The sequence below is a fragment of the Mobula hypostoma genome, chromosome 1, assembly GCF_963921235.1.
Source record: "Mobula hypostoma chromosome 1, sMobHyp1.1, whole genome shotgun sequence".
Classification (NCBI taxonomy): domain Eukaryota; kingdom Metazoa; phylum Chordata; class Chondrichthyes; order Myliobatiformes; family Myliobatidae; genus Mobula; species Mobula hypostoma.
In genome coordinates, this window is record NC_086097.1 from 174,988,367 (window position 1) to 175,008,529 (window position 20,163).

Consider the following 20,163-nt stretch of genomic DNA (forward strand, 5'->3'; position numbering starts at 1 on the left):
TTGTACCAGAAATAGTTACAAGTGCAAGTATAAGACAATAAATAACAAGTATTGCCCGTTTAGTTCCTCACAATAGCTCCATCATTCATTAAAATCACAGCTAACATTTTATTTTAAATGTTATCTTCCTGCATCAATCCCACATCTTGCATTCTATTAAAATCAATCACTATTTGTTCATATTGAGAATTTAAAACAAAAATCACTGGCTAATGAGGCAAAATTTCTTCTCACATCTGCTCCAAGTGTACAATCCTTTACTTTGAAGGCCATGACACATGTTTGCAGACACTCCAGCATCTTGCCTACTCAATACAGAAACAGTCAATGGTGTGTATGTTTGACAGGAGTTTGTTTTCAGATGTCTTTGTTGAGCTGTCCCCTTGCATACCTATACCTCTTACTATTTTGTACATCCTTCCATCACATTTTCCTTTAGGTGCTTACCCAGATTATCCTTAAACATGTGTCTGCTATTTATCTCAGCCATACCTTATCTGAAACTAGGTTCACACTGACGGTTTACATCTTTCTAAGTTTAACCCAAGTCTACATGGATCACTTCCCGGTGATGTGACTTGCTTCCAATAGATAAAACATTCCTAAAGTGCTTTCTAAACATAAGGAGGACAAAAAGAAAGGATTTTTGAACAAAAATTAACTTTAGAAATATACAGAGGGGATGTTAGTGATGTGACGAGAATACACATAAAATTAAGATGTTTGCTGGTCTGGGTTAGCATCAGTGACATCAGCAAGTGGTCTGTCACCTGCCCTCAGGGGAAGGAGAGATAAGAAACAATGGAGCAGTGTCTGGAGATGTGTAATGAAGGGACGGGGGAGAGAGAGCTGTCTGGAGCGGCTCCCCCCTTTGAACCTTGAACTGTTTGAAGTGATGGACAGGCGATACCCCAGCAGGGGGATAAAAAGGGACCGGTTTGCTAAGGCAGCACACACACGCCACCCGAGGTAACGAGACCCTGGAAGTGGTACGCTTCTCACGAGTCGGTGAGAAGTACCAGACAACGGCCAGGGTGGAAAGGTACTATCAGCGGGAACCCGGTGTGTGTCCGCCCTTGCTTGGGTGCCGGGTTCACTGCAGAGGATCGACCGCATCTGGAGGAGGGGTCACAGTCGGTGACCTCAGGTGACATCACCAAGGACCCGCCCAAAAGTTGCTTGTGAGCCATCTCGCCGGTCTGTGAGTGAAGCCGTGTCTGAATGATCAGTTGTTCCTGTTCCCTCTCTCTCTCCCCCCACGTTGTCCATCGCCATGGCAACGATTACTGCGAACTGAACTACTAAACTGGACTGAACTTTGAGTCACTTTGAAATTTGGTCATTTACCCCTAGACAACGATAGAGCTTGATTGATGCTGTTATCTTAATTCTGTGCACATGTGTGTTTATCATTGCTGAACTGTTGCATTTATTATCCTTTCGATTACTGTGTTGCTTATTTCTTTAATAAAACTTCCTTAGTTCTAGTACTCCAGACTCCAACTGAGTGATCCATTTCTGCTGGTTTGGCAACCCAGTTACGGGGTACGTAACACTGAGAAACGGCAAGGAGGTGGAAAAGCAGAAAAGGGATTCTCAACTAGTCTAAATTGGTCAAACCCCTGCTAAAAGTGAGCACAAGATCACACACAATCAACAAATTTAAAGCTATGATCTATTCTTACCATTTCCTTCACTCTTATACAGAATAGCCTGCAGCATATAATGCTCTTCTAAACTATAGCAATTAAGTAAAGTCATGACTGGTTACAACTATATTTTAAAAGTAATTTTATTAGTCACATGTTGCAAATCTCCACCTAATGAAATAACCAAATAGAAATTAGTTACCATTTTAAGTACTGGATGCGCCCAAATCCACAGCTGCCTGTTTTCAAAGTGGTTTTCAGGTTCTGCTTTGGACCGCCATAAGAACGTAATGGGACCCAGTGGCTTCTCAGGATATTGCTCAGCCTTGTAGAGAACCAATGACCCTTGCCGTTTTCCTGACAAACAGTCCACAGAGGCAAATGTTGTACCTACAGCACCACAAGAATTATCTGGGTTAATGTTCATAAGCCCTTTAAAGGCATGCATAAATGTGCCAAAGCATTATGTACAATAGAGAGGCAACACATAAACATGCTTATTCCTTTCATTATCATGTGCAATTGTCAAATAATCCCAATCATGTGATATTCTAAATGGTAAGTCAAAAAAGCAGAGTTATTTGGGTAAAACAGGAAATGAAGTATCATTAAGGACCCTCAAATTTAGGACGCAGCCCGTTCACGTTACTCACATTGGGGAGAAAGCATAGGAACTTGAAGAACCTGAAGACCCGTACTCGACAATTAAGGAACAGCTCCTTCCCCTCCATCAGGTTTCTGAACGTTTCATGAACATTACCTCATTATTCCTTAATTTAGCATTATTTACTTTCTAATTCATAAGAATGTTATGTCTTTACACTGTCCTGCTGCCACAAAACAAAATTCACATCATATAAAAACAGTGAAATGTTATTCTGCAAACTTGATTCGGATTAATGGAGAGGAGTGGAACTGAAGTTACACAGATGCAGCAAGATACACGGCCAGGTATAAAATTGAGGTCACAAAGGCATTCAGTACAAATAAACCCATTCATTTAAGGGCATTACACTTTTTACTTTAAGGCAAATGCTTCTGACCAGGGAGGTAGAGCAGTTGGAATGTCGCTCCAAATTTCAGTAAAAGATGGTACAGACCATTTAACCACCTCGAGTGTACAAGTGAGGGAGAAAGAGAAAATCAAGAAATCAGGCATTGCGAGTAGAGGTGCAGCAATTCAAACTATTCATTTCCTTGTAGAGACTTTTTCCCCTCATGATCAGACTAGGTCAAAGGCTTAGGGTGAAAGGTGAAATATTTAAGGGGAATCTAGAACAGTGGTCCCCAACCACCGGGCCGCAAAGCCATGTGCTACCGGGCCACGAGGAAACGATATGAGACAGCTGCACCTTTCCTCATTCCGTCACGACCACTGTTGAACTTGAACGCACGCGAGGTCATCAGTGACCCAAGACGTGCAAAGGAATGGGTCCGTGACCCATTTGTGAATGTCCCCGGTGAATCATCCATGTCAGCGTGGGAAAAAGATCAACTCCTCGATCTTGCAAATGATGGTGGGCTGAAAAGTATGTTTGACATAACATCTCTGCCGGCATTCTGGATCAAAGTCAAGGCTGAATATCCCAAGATAGCCACAAAAGCACTGAAAACATTCCTTCCATTTCCAACATCATATCGCTGCGAAGCCGAGTTTTCTGCAATGAATGCAACGAAAACTAAACTGCGGAATAGACTGGATATAAGGAACCCCGATCGAGTATCACTGTCTCCCATTACCCCTCGATGGGACTGTCTTGTTGCAGGGAAACAAGCCCAGGGCTCCCACTGATTCAGCAATATTGGTGTGTTGCAATGATCTTATATGTTCATATGAGGAAAATATGCACTGTATGTTTAATATCCAAACGTTACTTAAAATGTTATGATGCTATTGACTTATAAGTGACTTGTCTAATTGACTTATCACTATATTCATGCAAGGAAAATATGTGCTGTGCGTTTAATATTAAATTCATTACATAAACCCTTTTAGAAACTAAATTGAGTGTATTAGCCACTTATAAGTGACTTATAGTTGACTTATCACCTATATTCCGGTTGTGATTAACACCCCTCCCCGCCCCCGTCCGTAAGAATATTGTCAATATTAAACCGGTCCGCGGAGCAAAAAAGGATGGGGACCCCTGATCTAGAACATACAAGAATACAGCACAGGAACAGGCCCTTTGGCCCACAATGTTGTAATAAACCAATTAAATCACTAATCAAATGGCTAACTAATCTCTTCTGACTGCCCAGTGTCCATATCCTTCCATATTCCTCACATTCATGTGTCTATCTAAATGTCTCTTAGAAGTCTCTAATGCTTCTGCCTCTACCACCACCACCACAGGCAGTGCACTCCATGCCCCTAACATCTTCTTTGAAATTAGACATTACCTGTCTACTCTATCTATGCATCTCAATCTTATAAACCTCTATCAGATCTCTCCTTAGCCTATGCTGCTCCAGGGAAAACAACCAAAGATTGTTGAACCTCTTGATATAGCACATGCCCTCTAATCCAGGCAACATCCTGGTAAACCTCTTCTGCATCCTCTCCAAAGCCTTGACATTCTTCCTATAATGGGGCGACCAGAACTGTATGCAATTATAAGGCTACAACATAACTTCCTCACTTTTGAACTCAGTGCCTCAACTAATAAAGGCAAGAGGCAAGCATGTCATATGCCTTCTTAACCACCCTATAAACCTGTGTGGCCAATTTCAGAGAGCTATGAACTTGGACCCCAAGATCCCTGTGCTCATCACACTGTTGCACCTTCCAAGGTGCAACACGTCACATTTGGCCAAGTTAAACTCCATCTGCCATTTCTGCACCCATATCTGCAACTGGCCTATATCTCATTGCATTATTTGCCAAGCTATCACACTATTCACAAGCCAACCAATCTTCATATTGTCTGCAAACTTACTAACCCACCCATCTACATTTTCATCCAGGTCATTTACATATATCACATAGAACAGACATCCCAGTACAGATCTCTGTGGAGCACTACCAATGACAAATCTGCAGCCAGAATAAGTCCCTTTGACCACTACCCTCTGTCTTCTATGGACAAACCAGTTCTGAATCCAAATGGCCAATTCACCATGGATCCCATACATCTTAATCTGCTGGATGAGCCTCCCATGAGGGACCTTGTCAAATGCCTTACTAAACTCCATGCAGACAACATCTACGACTGTACCTTCATCAATCACCCTTGTCACATTGTCAAAAACTCCATCACGTTAGTAAGACATTTCTCACTCGCACAAAGCCATGCTGTCTCTCCCTAATTAGGCCATGGTTGTCTAAATGCTCATAAACTACTGATGTGATCTATAGTTTCCAGGATTATCCTTGGTTCCCTTCTTGAATAATGGAACAACATTAGCTATTTGCAAGTCCTCCATGACCTTGCTTGTGGCAAGAGACGACATGAAGATATTGGTCAAGGTCCCAGAAATCTCTTCTATTGCCTCTCTCAATAACATGGTGTATATCCCATCAGGGCTTGAGGACTTATCCACCTTAATGCTCTTTAACAGGTCCTCCTTCTTTACTTCAAAATGCCCTAGCATATCAATACCCTCAGCACTGACCATCCTCCTCCTTGGGAAATACTGATGTACAGTACTCATTAAGGACCTCACACACATCCTCTGCATCCAAGGAAATGTTTCCTTTATCTTTGAGCGGTCCCACCCTCTCCCTAGTTTTCTACTTGCCCTACATGTATGTATAGAATATCTTGGGATTCTCTTTAATCCTACTTGCCGAGGACTTTGCATGGCCATTCCTGGCTTTCCCAATTCTCTCGAGTTACTTTCTGGCTTATTTATAATCCTCAAGGATTGCTTGATTCAAGACTCCTAAACTTTGCATAGTTTCCCTTTTTCTTCTTGACTAAATTCATCACTTCTGTCGACATCCAATGTTCTCTTACCTTGTCATCATTGTCCTTTCTTCTGACTGCAAGATACCGCTCCTGTACACTGTGCAGTCCGACTTTAAAAACCCTCCACGTCAGATGTGGCCTTGCCCAAAAGCAGCTGTTTCCAATTAACCCTCCCTAGTTCCTACCTAATGCTCTAATAACTTACCCTCCCTTTAATACCCTCCCACAAAGTCCATAGTGACCCTTATCTATAGCTTTCTTAAAACTTAAGCAGTTGGGCTTACTGTTCCCTCACTGTTCACCCAGAGAAAGGATGGTCACCATGCCAGGCTTATTGCCCAAAAACAGGTCCAGCAGAGCCCCTCCTTTTGTTGGACTATCTACATACTGATTTAAGAAATCCTTCTGGATGCACTGAACAAACTCTGCCCCATCTAAAACTCTTGTACAAATGAGGTCCCAGTTTATACTCAGGAAGTTGAAATTCCCCATGCAACAAACCTATTGTTTTAACACTTTTCCCTAATCTGCCTGCATATCTGTTCCTCGATGTCCTGGTGATTAGTGTTCTGTAATACAATCCCATCAGTGGTTGCGCCTTTCCTATTTTTGAGTTCTAACCTTATATTTAAGCCCTCCATTATGTATCCTCTGGGTGCAGCTGTGATATTGCCCCGATTAGTAATGCAGCTCTCCCCCTCACCCCTTTACCTCTCTCTTTTCTAAAACACCCATCCCTATCCCTCTCTCAATCAAGTCTCTGCAATAACAACATCATAGTTCCATGTACTGATCCATGCTCTAAAAGGTTTAAAATTTCATTTATTATCAAAGCATGTATCCCTATACAACTCTGAAATCCGCCTTTTCCAGATAGCCACGAAGCAAAGAAAGAACATAAAAGTAATTCAGAGAGAAACATACCCCCCTCCCCATATACACACAAACAAAAGACCAAACCACTAAAATCCCTCCTTTCACACAAAACGGAATAGGAACATCAACCCCTCCCCTGCAAAAAAAACCTATAAAACATCAACCCCCAAATACCCTCTCCTCATGCAACAAAATGGAAAAGGAACGGGTGATAAAAAACACAACATAAAAACCATAAGCCCGAAAAAGTCCATAATCTCAGTTCATTATCTTAAACCATAATACTCTCAACATTGCAATACACACACTTCAAACTATCTGTCCCTTGCCTGGAGAGTCTCAGGTCTGGCCACAGTGCCGCTGGCCTGGCTGCTGCTGCTGTTCCTTGATAGGTCATTTCCCCCTAGCATTATCCAAAAGGGTATAGTTGATGCTGAAGGAAATGGCCACAGGGGAACCCTGTACTGACTGCTTTCTTCCCTTACTTCTCCTCCTGGTCACTTACCCACTGTCTGAAGCCTGCACTGTGGGCGTGACCACCTCAGTAAATGTCTCATTTGAGATGTTTTCAGTCTCCTGTTTGGTCCTGAATACACTCAGCTCCAGTTCATTGACCTTGTCAGTCAGGAGCCAAAGTTGGATGCACTTCCCAACCTGCGGAAAAACTTCTTTACTCAAAAGTGATACAAATCTTTGGATTTGATAGACGATGGCTCAGCTGCAACAGTTAGAAGTTTAGATAGGTACAGTACATGGATGGAATGGGTTTAGAAGGATATGGTTTGGGTGCAAGTAAATGGAACTAGGCAGAGAATCAGGTCAGCATGGACTAAATGTTCTAAAGGGCCGGTTTCTGTGTTGTGATGTTCTATGAGTCTACAAGCACCTTAAACTCACTTTGCTCTGGCATATGGCAAAAGACACCATTTATTTAAACTGACGTTCATTTGTGGCAAAAACAGTATTAACAAGGACAAAAAAAAATTTGTATTATTAATCAAAAACTACGTGGATTCAGTTATGATTGATAGAATTCCTACATCTTTAATGAGACACCCAAAGCTACCAGCTGCTACCCATAAACTATGGAGCCTGTCATACATATACTGCAAAGTATATCTGCTAACAACTGTGTCAAAACAAAAACATTTGAAAGACTGGAGGCATTTTGCAAGGCCATCATCACTCAAGGAACTAAAGAACAAAAGAAAAAGAATGTCTGAAATTTTAATTTGGATTTAAGAATAGTGATAAAAATACCCGCTTCTCTGCCGCTCAAAGGTGCCAAAGCTTTCAAGAGATTGTCCTGTGTTCCATTCAGTTCCAAACAGCAATAGTAAGACAAATCCTGTAAGACAAATATACAAAATATATGAATATGTTTAAATAAAGCAGAATACGCTGATAACACTCAGATCAGAAAACATCTGTAGAAATAGAAATGAGTAACATTTCAGAACTGGGAGACAAATTAGTTTTAGATAGCAGAAAGGAGCTGAGTGGAGCAAAGAAATTTACTCTGATAGGCTGAGAAAGAACATAAGAACTAAGAGCAGAGTGGACCATCTGGCCCATTGAACCTGCTCTGCCATTCAATAAGATCAAGGCTAATCTGGCCATGGACTCATCTCCACCTACCTGCCTTTACCCCATAACCCTTAGTTCACCAACTACGCAAAAATCCATCCAACCTTGTCTTAAATATATTTACTGAGGTAGCCTCCACAGCTTCATTGGGCAGAGAATTCCACAGATTAACCACTCTCTAGGAAAAACAGTTCCTCCTCATCTCCATCCCAAATCTACTCCCCTGAATCTTGAGGCTATGTCCCCTAGTTCTAGCCTCACCTACCAGTGGAAACAACTTTCCTGCCTCCATCTTATCTATCCCTTTCATAATTTTATATGTTTCTATAAGATCTCCTCTCATTCTTCTGAATTCCAGCGAGAACAGTACCAGGCAACTCAATCTCTCCTCAGAGTCTAACACCCTCATCTCTGGAATCAACCTGGTGAATCCCTTCTGCACTGCCTCCAAAGCCAGTATATCCTTCCTCAAGAAAGCCTGAGACCAGAACTGCACGCTGTACTCAAGGTGCGGCCTCATTAGTATCCTGTACAGTTGCAGTGCAAACTCCCTGCTCTTAAATTCAATCCCTCCAGCAACGAAGGGCAATATTCCATTTTCCTTCTTGACAGCCTTGTAAACCAACCTTCAGTGATTCATGCTGCAATTTTATACCATTTAAATAATAACCTGCTCTTTCATTTTTGCTTCGAAAGTGGATGACCTCGCATTTACCAACATTGTACTCCATCTGCCAGACCCTTGCCCGCTCACTTAACCTATCTAGAAGACTATCTAGAAGACTCCCCATATCTTCAGCACAATTGTTTTTCCACTCAATTTAGTATCATCAGCAAACTTAGATACACTACATTCATCTCCTCTTCCAGATTGTTAATGTATATCATGAACAGTTGCGGGCCCATCATTGACCCCTGAGGCACACTGCTCACTGCTGACTGCTCACCAACTCGCTGCTTTCTATTGGTTAACCAATCCTCTATCCATGCTAGCACATCACCTCCAACTCTATGCATCCTCATCTTATGGATAAGTCTTTTATGCACACCTTATTGAATGCCTTCTGGAAATCCCAGTAAATAACGTCCATCTGTTCCCCTCTATCCACTGCATCTGATTCAAAGGATGACTAATATGGGAATTAAGGGGCAGTTAAAATCAAATTAATCTTCTTTGTGCTCTGTTAATATTAAGGCTTGTGACATGCACAAGTCAGGCAATACCAAAGGAAAATAATGGACAAGCTGAACCAAATTAATGATAGACAAAAATGAATAGTTCTCATAAAAAGTTAACTAAAGTTGAAGAATTTGATATTGAGTCCTGTAGGTTGCAACATGCCTAAATGAAAGTTGAGATGCTGTTCCTCAAAATTGTCTTGGGCTTTGTTGTAACAGCACAGGATGTCATCAACAGAAATGTCAGAATAGAAGCAGGATGATAAATGAACATGGCAGGCAGATGAAAGCTTAATGGTGCTGGTGTTCTGCAAAATAATTACCCAGCTTATGCTTTGTTTTTCCAATGTAGAGGCCACATTGTGAACACTGTATGCAGTACAGTAGATTGGAGAAAGTGCAAGTGATTTGCTGCTTTACTTGGAAGAACAGTTTAGATGTTGAGATGGTGGGGGGAAAGAGCTGAAAGAATTGGCGTTGCCCCTCCTACACTTGGATGGGAAAGTGATTTGGTGGTGGATCCTTGTTGGGTCTAGCAGGACTTGTGACGGATGATTTGCTGAATGTCAATTTTGATTTTCATACAAATATGCTAAGGCTCCGAGTGAAAACTATGACCAAAAGCTCCCAGTACATGAAGCTTTAAACAACATGTTGACCAGTTCGAAGTTATTCTTTGAACTAAAATATACAATAATAAAATGATACTGATCTGGTATATCTATAACTCTTTAGCATAGTTTCATTTTTAATAAGAAATTTAAGTTAAATTAGAAAAATATAGTGCAAAAGTCTTAGGCACATAAGATAGCTAGGGGTGTCTAAGACTTGCATAGTACTGTATTTCTCAATGTGGAGCAGAGAGCCAGTTTGTAAATCTGGCAGGAGCAAAGGATGTTTGGGGTGGTGAGGATGGAGCACTGCGGGAGGGGTGTGGGACAAGTGGTAGAGAAAGAGTGCCAGTGGTGTGAGTGCAGCCACACTCAACCCTGAAACACCAGGCAAGGTAACTTGATTCCAAACAATTGGTTTATTGATCATTACAGAATGTCTCTCAGGTGCTTCCCGCTCCCTCTCCTCTCCCTTTTCCCAACCATGATTCCCTTCTCCCTGCCCCCTTCCAACTCTAAGTCTACAATAGAGGCCCATATGAGAATTAGACTAAGACTCTTGCATAGTTCTATACTTCTAAAATAAGAAAGAAAAGTCCAAGCAATTTAATTAGTGACAAAAATTCCCTCTTAATTGAATCATAGTACACAATCACAAATTAGCCACATTACCTAACTGGCAACAGTATGATTAAAAAAGAAAATTTACTCTGGTCTCAGACAGTGCATCTTTTTTGGACAAAACAGCAATGGACAATCTCCAAATGTAGTCTCTAATAGAATTAATCAATCAGGGGGGACTTCCGGGGTCGAGTATGGAGTGAGTTGGTGCGTGTGAGTGTGGCTCCCGATTTTTATTGAAAATCTACCTGTTTATCTTTGCCGTATGCTCGAGATAACTGGATATTTACCATTGTGAACAACGCGGGACATAGCTGGACATTGAAATGGCAAGTAGAATGTACCTTCGAAGTAAAACTGGGGAAAAAGATAGCGAAGCCTCGAGCAAGAAGGCGGATGTTACAGTAATGGCGCCATCGCACGCTGCTGGAGCTGGACCCGGACCTGCGCTACCCGATGACTTAGAGAGGCTTCGTTTAGTACTTATTACTGACATGACGCAAGCGGTGCATTTTGCCCTAAAAAGAGAACTTGAAGATGCTTTATCACCAGTGACTGCTACCATGGAACAAATTATGTCTGCTTACGAGACACACGACAAACGCATTCGTGGGGTTGAAGACGGCCTAAATGATTACAGTGACCGACTGGTGAGTGCCGAAGCCGCCATTGCAGCGTTGCAGAGCGAAAACGCATTTCTGAAGGGAAAGCTAGATGACCTCGAAAATCGGTCGCGGAGATCCAATTTGAGAGTGGTCGGCATTCCTGAAAATTTGGAAGGTTCGGACCCTGTTAAATTTATGACCGAGTTTTTTGACGAAGTGCTGGGGACAGATTTTTTCCCAAGTCCTCTCGTACTTTCGCGTGCTCACCGAGTCGGACGTAAACCATCCGGTGTCTCTGGAGCCAAGCAAACGAGACCAAGAATGTTCCTGGTTTGCTTTCACTCCTTTCAAGATAAGCAACGCATCATCAACAGACGGAAGCAGGAGCTGTATTTCCGCGGACACCGCGTTTTTTTATGAAGATTTTAGTGCGGAGCTGGGTAAAAAACGAGCAGCTTTCAAGGAGGTGAAATCCCTGCTTTACGGGAAAGTGGTCAGGTTTGGCCTCTTGTATCCTGCCCAGCTCTGGGTCATGCATGAAGGTAAAAAGCATTATTTCAATACACCAGAGGCGGCCAAAGAGTTTTACCATTCGCGCTGGGGAGAAGAAGAACGAGAAGAGCAATAACTTTTTTTTAAGGTTATTCATGCAGCATTGAAGGGGTCTCATGCCGAAGCAAACGGTTAATTTTCACAATCCACTTCTTTGTTCATTTTTTCCAGTTTAATTTGTGGAACGCGATCGGGTCGAACTGCTATGCTGCCGAAACTGATTAACAAAAACTTTCAACCAGCAAAATGTAAATATTTGGGATTTATATCTCGGGTGTTTAACTTGCCCAGTGTGTTTTTTTTTGTTTTTAATGCTTAGCTTGACCTGTGTTATCTTTAGCCTATATGTTATATTAAAGGTAGTATAAGTGATAGGATAAATTTTAAGGAGGGGAGCCACCCTAGATTAGATTGAAAGTTGGGTTGTATGGGGAATGCCTTGGAAGTTTTTTGTTGGGTACTGCCTGCGATCATCCTCAATTGGGGAGGTAGATCTAGGTTTCGGGGGTTAATTGGGTTTTTTTGTTTGTGTAAAGGGGTGGGGGGAGTGTTTTGGGGGATTACCATGGCAGTTTATTCTTTTGTGTGTTACGGATTGATCAGACTTTCTTTTCATTGTGCGTTATTGTGTGCAACTTATTTCCTCACACTGTTTTGGATTGTAGGCCCTGTGTGTCTTTTGATATGGTTAACGTGAGTGCTGCTGATGGTGGCCACCCCGTGAGGTTTATTTCTTGGAATGTAAAGGGGCTCAATGGTCCGGTTAAAAGAGCTAAAGTTTTCTCTCATCTGAAACAATTAAAAGCAGATATACTATTTCTACAAGAGACTCATTTAAGAGTGGAGGACCATAATAGACTTCGTAAAGCATGGATTAGTCAGGTTTTTCATTCCAGATTTAATAGTAGGTCCGGGGGGTGGCAATATTAATCACCAAAAGAATGCAGTTCATACCATCTGATGTAATCAGTGACCCTAATGGTCGCTTTATTATAGTCTCTGGCTCTCTCTTTCAGATACCTGTTATTTTGGTAAATGTTTATGCTCCTAATCGGGACAATGTCCAATTTGCAAATAAGGTTTTGTCATTAATACCGAACCTGAATACACATAAGCTAATCTTTTCCGGAGATTTGAACTGTGCTATTGACCCACTGCTTGATAGGTCTTGCCCTAGGGAAACATTTTCTGGTATGGCAAAGGCCTTCTCGATGTTTATGCAACAAAATGGTTATATGGATCCTTGGAGATTTTTGAATCCATCAGTTAGGCAATTCTCTTTCTTCTCTTGTGTTCACCACTCTTATTCCAGGCTAGACTATTTCTTTATAGATAATTCCTTGATACCTATGATTAGACAAATTGAATACACTGCTATAGTTATATCTGATCACTCGCCCGTGAAACTGGACCTATGTTTTCCTTTAAACGTTAGAGAACGGCCTCTGTGGAGACTTAACCCCCTTTTGCTTTCTAATGAGAAATTTTGTAGTTATATATCGGCTAACATTGACGCATTCTTCGAGACTAACAAAACTGAGTCGGTATCGTACTCTTTACTTTGGGAAACTAAAAGCTTACTTGAGGGGTCAAATAATATCTTATACTTCACATGCCAATAAAGAGCGTAGGAAGGAAATGCAAGTGTTATTGAAATCTATTTGGGACCTGGATAGAAAATACTCTGAGGCACCCACTGCGGAATTATATAAAAGCCGGGTTGATTTGCAAGCAAAGTTTAATCTTCTATCTACAAACCTATCAGAACAATTAATCCTTAAGACACGTGGCCTCTATTATGAATATGGTGACAAGGCGAACCGGCTTATGACTCATCAGTTGAAACATCAAGCTGCATCACGACTTATTCCTCAGGTAAGAGACATGCACCAGAACTTGACAAGCAATCCAAAAGAGATTAATAACATCTTTGCAACTTTTTATTCCTCTCTGTATGCCTCAGAGTTCCTCTCAGATAAAACAAATATGGAACGTTTTTTTAGAGAATTTGGAAATACCAACTCTTGAACCAGAGGAAGTGGAGAACCTAGATCGGGCTCTTGGGCAGGAAGAGATTAATAATGCCATTATGGCTATGCAGAGTGGTAAGTCCCCAGGTCCTGATGGTTATCCAATAGAATTTTATAAGAAATTTAAGGATAAGCTCACACCGGTCCTTCTAAAAGTGTTTCAGGAATCTTTGGAGAATGGCTCCTTACCCCCTTCTCTTTCATACGCAGCTATTTCACTACTTCTTAAAAAGGACAAGGACCCGACTCAATGTGGATCATATCGCCCCATCTCACTTTTGAATGTAGATGTGAAAATTTTGGCTAAAGTGCTTGCATGTTGTTTAGAACGGCCCCTTCCCAAGATAATTTCAGATGATCAAACAGGTTTTATTAAAAATCGCTATTCTTTTTTTAATATCCGTCGACTGGCTGATGTGGTTTATTCACCGAGTGATTCTCCAAGTCCAGAGGTTGTTATCACCTTGCACCTCGGAGAAGGCATTTGATAGGGTGGAATGGGTATACTTATTTAGTGTTTTGGAGAAATTTGGATTTGGCAGAATATTTATAGCTTGGGTTAAGCTATTATACCACTTGCCTTTAGCGTGTATACAGAAATTATTTTCGATCTGACTATTTCCCATTAACACGTGGCACTCGCCAAGGCTGCCCACTGTCCCCTCTTCTTTTTGCAATTGCAATTGAGCCTCTTTCTATTGCAATTAAGTCAACTACATTATTTCAAGGTGTTAGAAGAGGAGACATGGAACACCGTGTTTCCCTATATGCTGATGACCTCTTACTTTATGTTAGCGACCCTATAGGTAGTAGTCCTGCTATTGTGTCATTATTAGGTCAATTTGGAGCCTTCTCTGGCTATAAACTGAACTTTCAAAAAAGCAAATGCTTTCCCATTAATAACTTGGCCCTACAGATCCGACAGGAATCCTTGCCCTTACCTTTATCTCAAGATGATTTTGTATACCTAGGAATACATATTACTCGCTCTTTTACATCTCTGTTTGAAGCTAACTACAGGCCTCAGGTTAGCCAAATGAAGGCTGATTTCGAGAGATGGCGCAGTTTACCCCTTACTATAGCTGGGAGAATTCAGTCAGTGAAGATGACTATACTTCCTAGATTTCTCTATTTGTTTCAGTGTTTGCCAGTTTTCTTACCCAAGTTATTTTTTAAATCAGTTGATCAAGCTATAACCTCCTTTATTTGGGAAAATAAGGTCCCAAGGGTTAATAAGCGCATTCTTCAAAGAGGTTGTGACGTAGGTGGAATGGGTCTTCCCAGCTTTATTCATTATTACTGGGCATCGAACATTCAAAAAGTATTATTTTGGCTTCACCGGCCAGATATAATCTGGTGCCTGCTTGAGTCACGATCTTGCCACTCCTCATCTCTCCCAGCTTTGGTGTATTCTTCCTTACCATTGAAATCTTCTCAATTCACATCTAACCCAGTCGTGCTCGCCACCCTCAAAATTTTTAATCAATTTCGCTGCCACTATAAGTTCATATCAGCTTCAGTTTTGGGCCCCATTCATAAAAACCATTTATTTCCTCCCTCCACATTCGATTCAGCTTTTAGACAATGGGGTTTGAACGATCTTATGCGCATTAAGGATTTGTATACTGATAACATATTTGATAGTTTTGATAACCTGCGTGGTAAGTATGGCCTTCCGCATAATCTTTTTTTAAAATACCTGCAGATTTGCCACTTTGTCAAGGAAAAATTTCCCTCTTTTCCTGTTCTACCACCTGCTATGTTATGGGAAAAATTCACTCTTAGCTTTAGCAATAAGGGGCTGATTTCTGAACTATACTCTCAGCTGATGTCTTTGGGAGTTCAAGATCTAAACAAAACTAAGAGTAGGTGGGAGGACGACCTCGGTATGGGCCTTGCGGAAGAATATTGGGCAAAAGTGTTGAATAGGGTTCATTTCTCATCATCATGTGCTAGACTGGGGCTCATACAATTTAAAGTTTTACACAGAGCACATTTAAGTAAAGCCAGACTTGCAGACATATACCCTGGGACAGACGCTGGCTGTGACAGGTGTTCCTTCTCTCCGGCTGGTTTAGTACATGCATTTTGGTCATGCCCTCGGCTTGATGACTATTGGGCACGGGTTTTTAAAATTATCAGTGAGGTTTTGGGGGTGACACTGAGACCTTGCCCGCTTATAGCTGTATTTGGTGTGGCAGATGATGATTTGGGTTTAAATGCAAGCCAGTCGGATATCATTGCATTTACATCGCTACTGACTAGTAGGAGAATTTTGCTGGTTTGGAAATCTGCCACTCCCCAACTGCTGCTGCTTGGTTAGAAGATGTAATGGTTTTTCTGAAATTAGAAAAGATTAAATTCACTTTGAGGGGGTCTGTGAAAAAGTTCTATTTGAAATGGGGACCTTTCTTATCATATTTTGGGAGTCTTAAGGAATTACCTACCAGTTGAGGGCATTTGATTGTACTTAGGAAGTTGCCTCCCATTTAACACACTTATAATTTAACTCACAGGGTGGTTGATGAATTGTAAATATGATTGTATTTTGGATCATCTGACATGTTGCAGATGTGTATGAGCTGTCGTATTGAAGTAGTGTGGGGGTACGGTTGTGAAATGTCCGTACTGGTATTTGTGAATTGTTGTGTTGTAGATATATTAGCTGCCATGATATGTTCGGGGAGGGCGGGTGGGGGGGAGGTTTGTTTTGGAGGTACGATACTAAAGCAAAATGGAGGAAAATGTAATCCATTATATATTCTGTATTGTGTCATTCCTTCAATAAAAATAAAAACTAAAAAAAAGAATTAATCAATCATTTTGGAGCAGAATTGAACATGGTTCACAAACCTATCAAAATAGAATAAATGAATTATAACACATTATGTTGTGAGCTATTACTAAATTCATTTATCGCGTGCACTCAGCTTTCTACATTCTAAACTGAATAGCTTTCAAGGCCATTGCTGGATTATACAAGTTATGTAAAAAATCACAATGATTAAGAGATTAGGGTCAGTTGAGAAGCAGGAAGAAATAAATTTTGACATTGTCCAGACGTTCCAATTATGACATTGAACAGTCAACTGTGCAATGCTGGCACTCATTCAAGATTCAGTAAAAATTCTCCAACCCATACATCACTGAAAGAGACTTTCCTTTGATTTAAAATGGTCATAGGTGGAAGAAGCTGATGAATAAGCAGGGTATTAGAATAGCTAAACAGTATTCATAGTGGAAGTCAAATTTTAAATTATTCATTAAAAAGGACTTTGAAACACACTTATTGTATACAGTGTAATTCTTAACAAAATAATTGAAAGGTACCTGAAGTAGGCACTGGTGTGTCATAGCACGATAGCACGCTCTATAACTTTTAATAGTTGGTTTATTGGCCAAACAGTATCCCCACTTTTTGACCATATGGAATCTTTTTGCATGCCATATGTGAGTTTCCAGCCAAATGTTTTTTCTTTGTCTTCGGTTAAATTCCAGTAACAAATTCCCATGTCGTCGACGGGCTTTGCGAGACTTGCTCTTTGATTGTTCTTTTTTCAAGTGGGCAATCTTTTCCATCTGTAGAAAATCACTGGTTAGTAAGTTATTTGATTAGGGTTTTCAGAAAGCATTTTAAAGTTGTCTTAAAAAATATCTGTACCATCAACATTTGAACAGTTTGTTTTGGAGTAATGGTCTCACTGTGGTTTCAAACCAGTTACAAAGTAAAACAATGGTGATACAGCACAAAGAGTGATACAGCACAGAAATGGGCCCTTAGTCCACTATATCCATACTGACCCTCAAATATCCATCTATATTAATCTCATTTACTCATACTTAGTCATTTGCCTTTGTCTTGGCAATTAAGTGCTCACCCAGATACTCCTTTAATATTGTGATAGCACCTGCTGAAGTATTTTCTCATATAGTGCATTCCAAACTGCAACTATCTTTGAAAGTTGAGTCTGACCCTGTGGCACTGAGTCTGACCCTGTGGTGCAGAAGGATGGGACAGAGAAGAGGAGAGCTGTCGTCATTGGAGACTCTGTAGTCAGGGGAGCAGACAGGAGATTTTGCAGACGTGAGAAGGACACCCGCATGGTTTATTGCCTCCCGGGTGCCAGGGTCCGGGGATGTCTCTGACTGGGTGCACGACATCCTGATACGAGAGGGAAAGCAACCAGAAGTCGTGATACATGTTGGTACCAACGGCATAGGCAAGAAGAGGAATGAGGTCCTGAAGTGTGAGTTTCGGGAATTAGGCAGAAGGCTGAAGAACAGGACCTTAAGGGTGACGTCCTCAGGATCGCTGCCAGTGCTACGTGACAGAGATGGTAAAAATTGGAGGAGATGGCAGTTGAATGCGTAGCTGAGGAGTTGGTGCAGGGAGCAAGGTTTTAGATTTTTAGATCATTGGGATCTCTTCTGGGAAAGGTGGGACCTGTACACATTGGATGGGTTGCACCTGAACTCGAGGGGGAGCAATATCCTTGCAGGTAGGTTTGCTAGCATGGTTCGGGAGGGTTTAAACTAATTTGCGAGGGGGATGGGACCCAGAGCGATAGAGCAGTGAAAGAAGTGCATGAAGTAAAGCCAGATCTAACATACAGAGAGGCTTTGAGGAAAGAGAAGCAGAATAAACGGTGTAAAGACAGTAAGGTAGAAGGGCTGAAATGTGTGTTCCTCAATGCAAGAAGCATCAGGAACAAAGGTGATGAACTGAGAGCTTGGATACATACATGGAATTATGATGTAGTGGCCATTACAGAGATTTGGCTGGCACCAGGGCAGGAATGGATTCTCAATATTCCTGGATTTCAGTGCTTTAAAAGGGATAGAGAGGGCGGAAAAAGGGGAGGTGGGGTGGCATTACTGGTCAGGGATACTATTACAGCTACAGAAAGGGTGGGTAATGTAGCAGGATCCTCTTTTGAGTCAATATGGGTGGAAGTCAGGAACAGGAAGGGAGCAGTTACTCTACTGGGGGTATTCTATAGGCCCCCTGGTAGTAGCAGAGATACAGAGGAGCAGATTGGGAGGCCGATTTTGGAAAGGTGCAAAAATAACAGGGTTGTTATCATGGGTGACTTTAACCTCCCTAATATTGATTGGCACCTGATTAGTTCCAAGGGTTTAGATGGGGCAGAATTTGTTAAGTGTGTCCAGGACGGATTCCTGTCACAGTATGTGGACAGGCCAACCAGGGGGAATGCCATACTAGATCTAGTACTAGGTAATGAACCGGGTCAGGTCACAGATCTCTCAGTGGGTGAGCATCTGGGGGACAGTGACCACCGCTCCCTGGCCTTTATAATTATCATGGAAAAGGACAGAATCAAAGAGGACAGGAAAATTTTTAATTGGAGAAAGGCAAATTATGAGGCCATAAGGCTAGAACTTGTGGGTGTGAATTGGGATGATGTTTTTGCAGGGAAATGTACTATGGACATGTGGTCGATGTTTAGAGATCTCTTGCGGGATGTAAGGGATAAACTTGTCCCGGTGAGGAAGATAAGAATGGTAGGGTGAAGGAACCATGGGTGACAAGTGAGGTGGAAAATCTAGTCAGGAGGAAGAAGGCAGCATACATGAGGTTTAGGAAGCAAGGATCAGATGGGTCTATTGAGGAATATAGGGAAGCAAGAACGGAGCTTAAGAAGGGGGCATGAGAAGGCCTTGGCGAGTAGGGTAAAGGAAAACCCCAAGGCATTCTTCAATTACGTGAAGAAAAAAAGGATGACAGGAGTGAAGGTAGGACCGATTAGAGATAAAGGTGGGAAGATGTGCCTGGAGGCTGTGGAAGTGAGTGAGGTCCTCAATGAATACTTCTCTTCGGTATTCACCAATGAGGGGGAACTTGATGATGGTGAGGACAATATGAGTGAGGTTGATGTTCTGGAGCATGCTGATATTAAGGGAGAGGAGGTGTTGGAGTTGTTAAAATACATTAGGACAGATAAGTCCCCGGGGCCTGATGGAATATTCCCCAGGCTGCTCCACGAGGCGAGAGAAGAGATTGCTGAGCCTCTGGCTAGGATCTTTATGTCCTCGTTGTCCACGGGAATGGTACCGGAGGATTGGAGGGAGGTGAATGTTGTTCCCTTGTTCAAAAAAGGTAGCAGGGATAGTCCGGGTAATTATAGACCAGTGAGCCTTACGTCTGTGGTGGGAAAGCTGTTGGAAAAGATTCTTAGAGATAGGATCTATAGGCATTTAGAGAATCATGGTCTGATCAGGGACAGTCAGCATGGCTTTGTGAAGGGCAGATCGTGTCTAACAAGCCTGATAGAGTTCTTTGAGGAGGTGACCAGGCATATAGATGAGGGTAGTGCAGTGGATGTGATCTATATGGATTTTAGTAAGGCATTTGACAAGGTTCCACACGGTAGGCTTATTCAGAAAGTTAGAAGGCATGGGATCCAGGGAAGTTTGGCCAGGTGGATTCAGAATTGGCTTGCCTGCAGAAGGCAGAGGGTGGTGGTGGAGAGAGTACATTCAGGTTGGAGGATTGTGACTAGTGGTGTCCCACAAGGATCTGT

At 41.8% G+C, this 20,163-nt stretch overlaps 1 protein-coding gene across 5 annotated transcripts in view; it reads right to left on the reverse strand.

Moving 5' to 3' along the window:
- Nucleotides 1-20,163, reverse strand: part of pop1 (POP1 homolog, ribonuclease P/MRP subunit) — a 73,522-nt gene that overhangs the window by 38,373 nt on the left and 14,986 nt on the right. For all 5 annotated transcript variants that reach the window (XM_063059991.1, XM_063059981.1, XM_063060018.1 and 2 more), the window contains 3 exons: nt 16,952-17,200; nt 7,697-7,784; nt 1,852-2,039 (listed from right to left, as the gene is read on the reverse strand). In XM_063059991.1, coding sequence (XP_062916061.1) covers nt 1,852-2,039; nt 7,697-7,784; nt 16,952-17,200 — 525 coding nt within the window. The remainder of the gene's footprint in view (nt 1-1,851; nt 2,040-7,696; nt 7,785-16,951; nt 17,201-20,163) is intronic.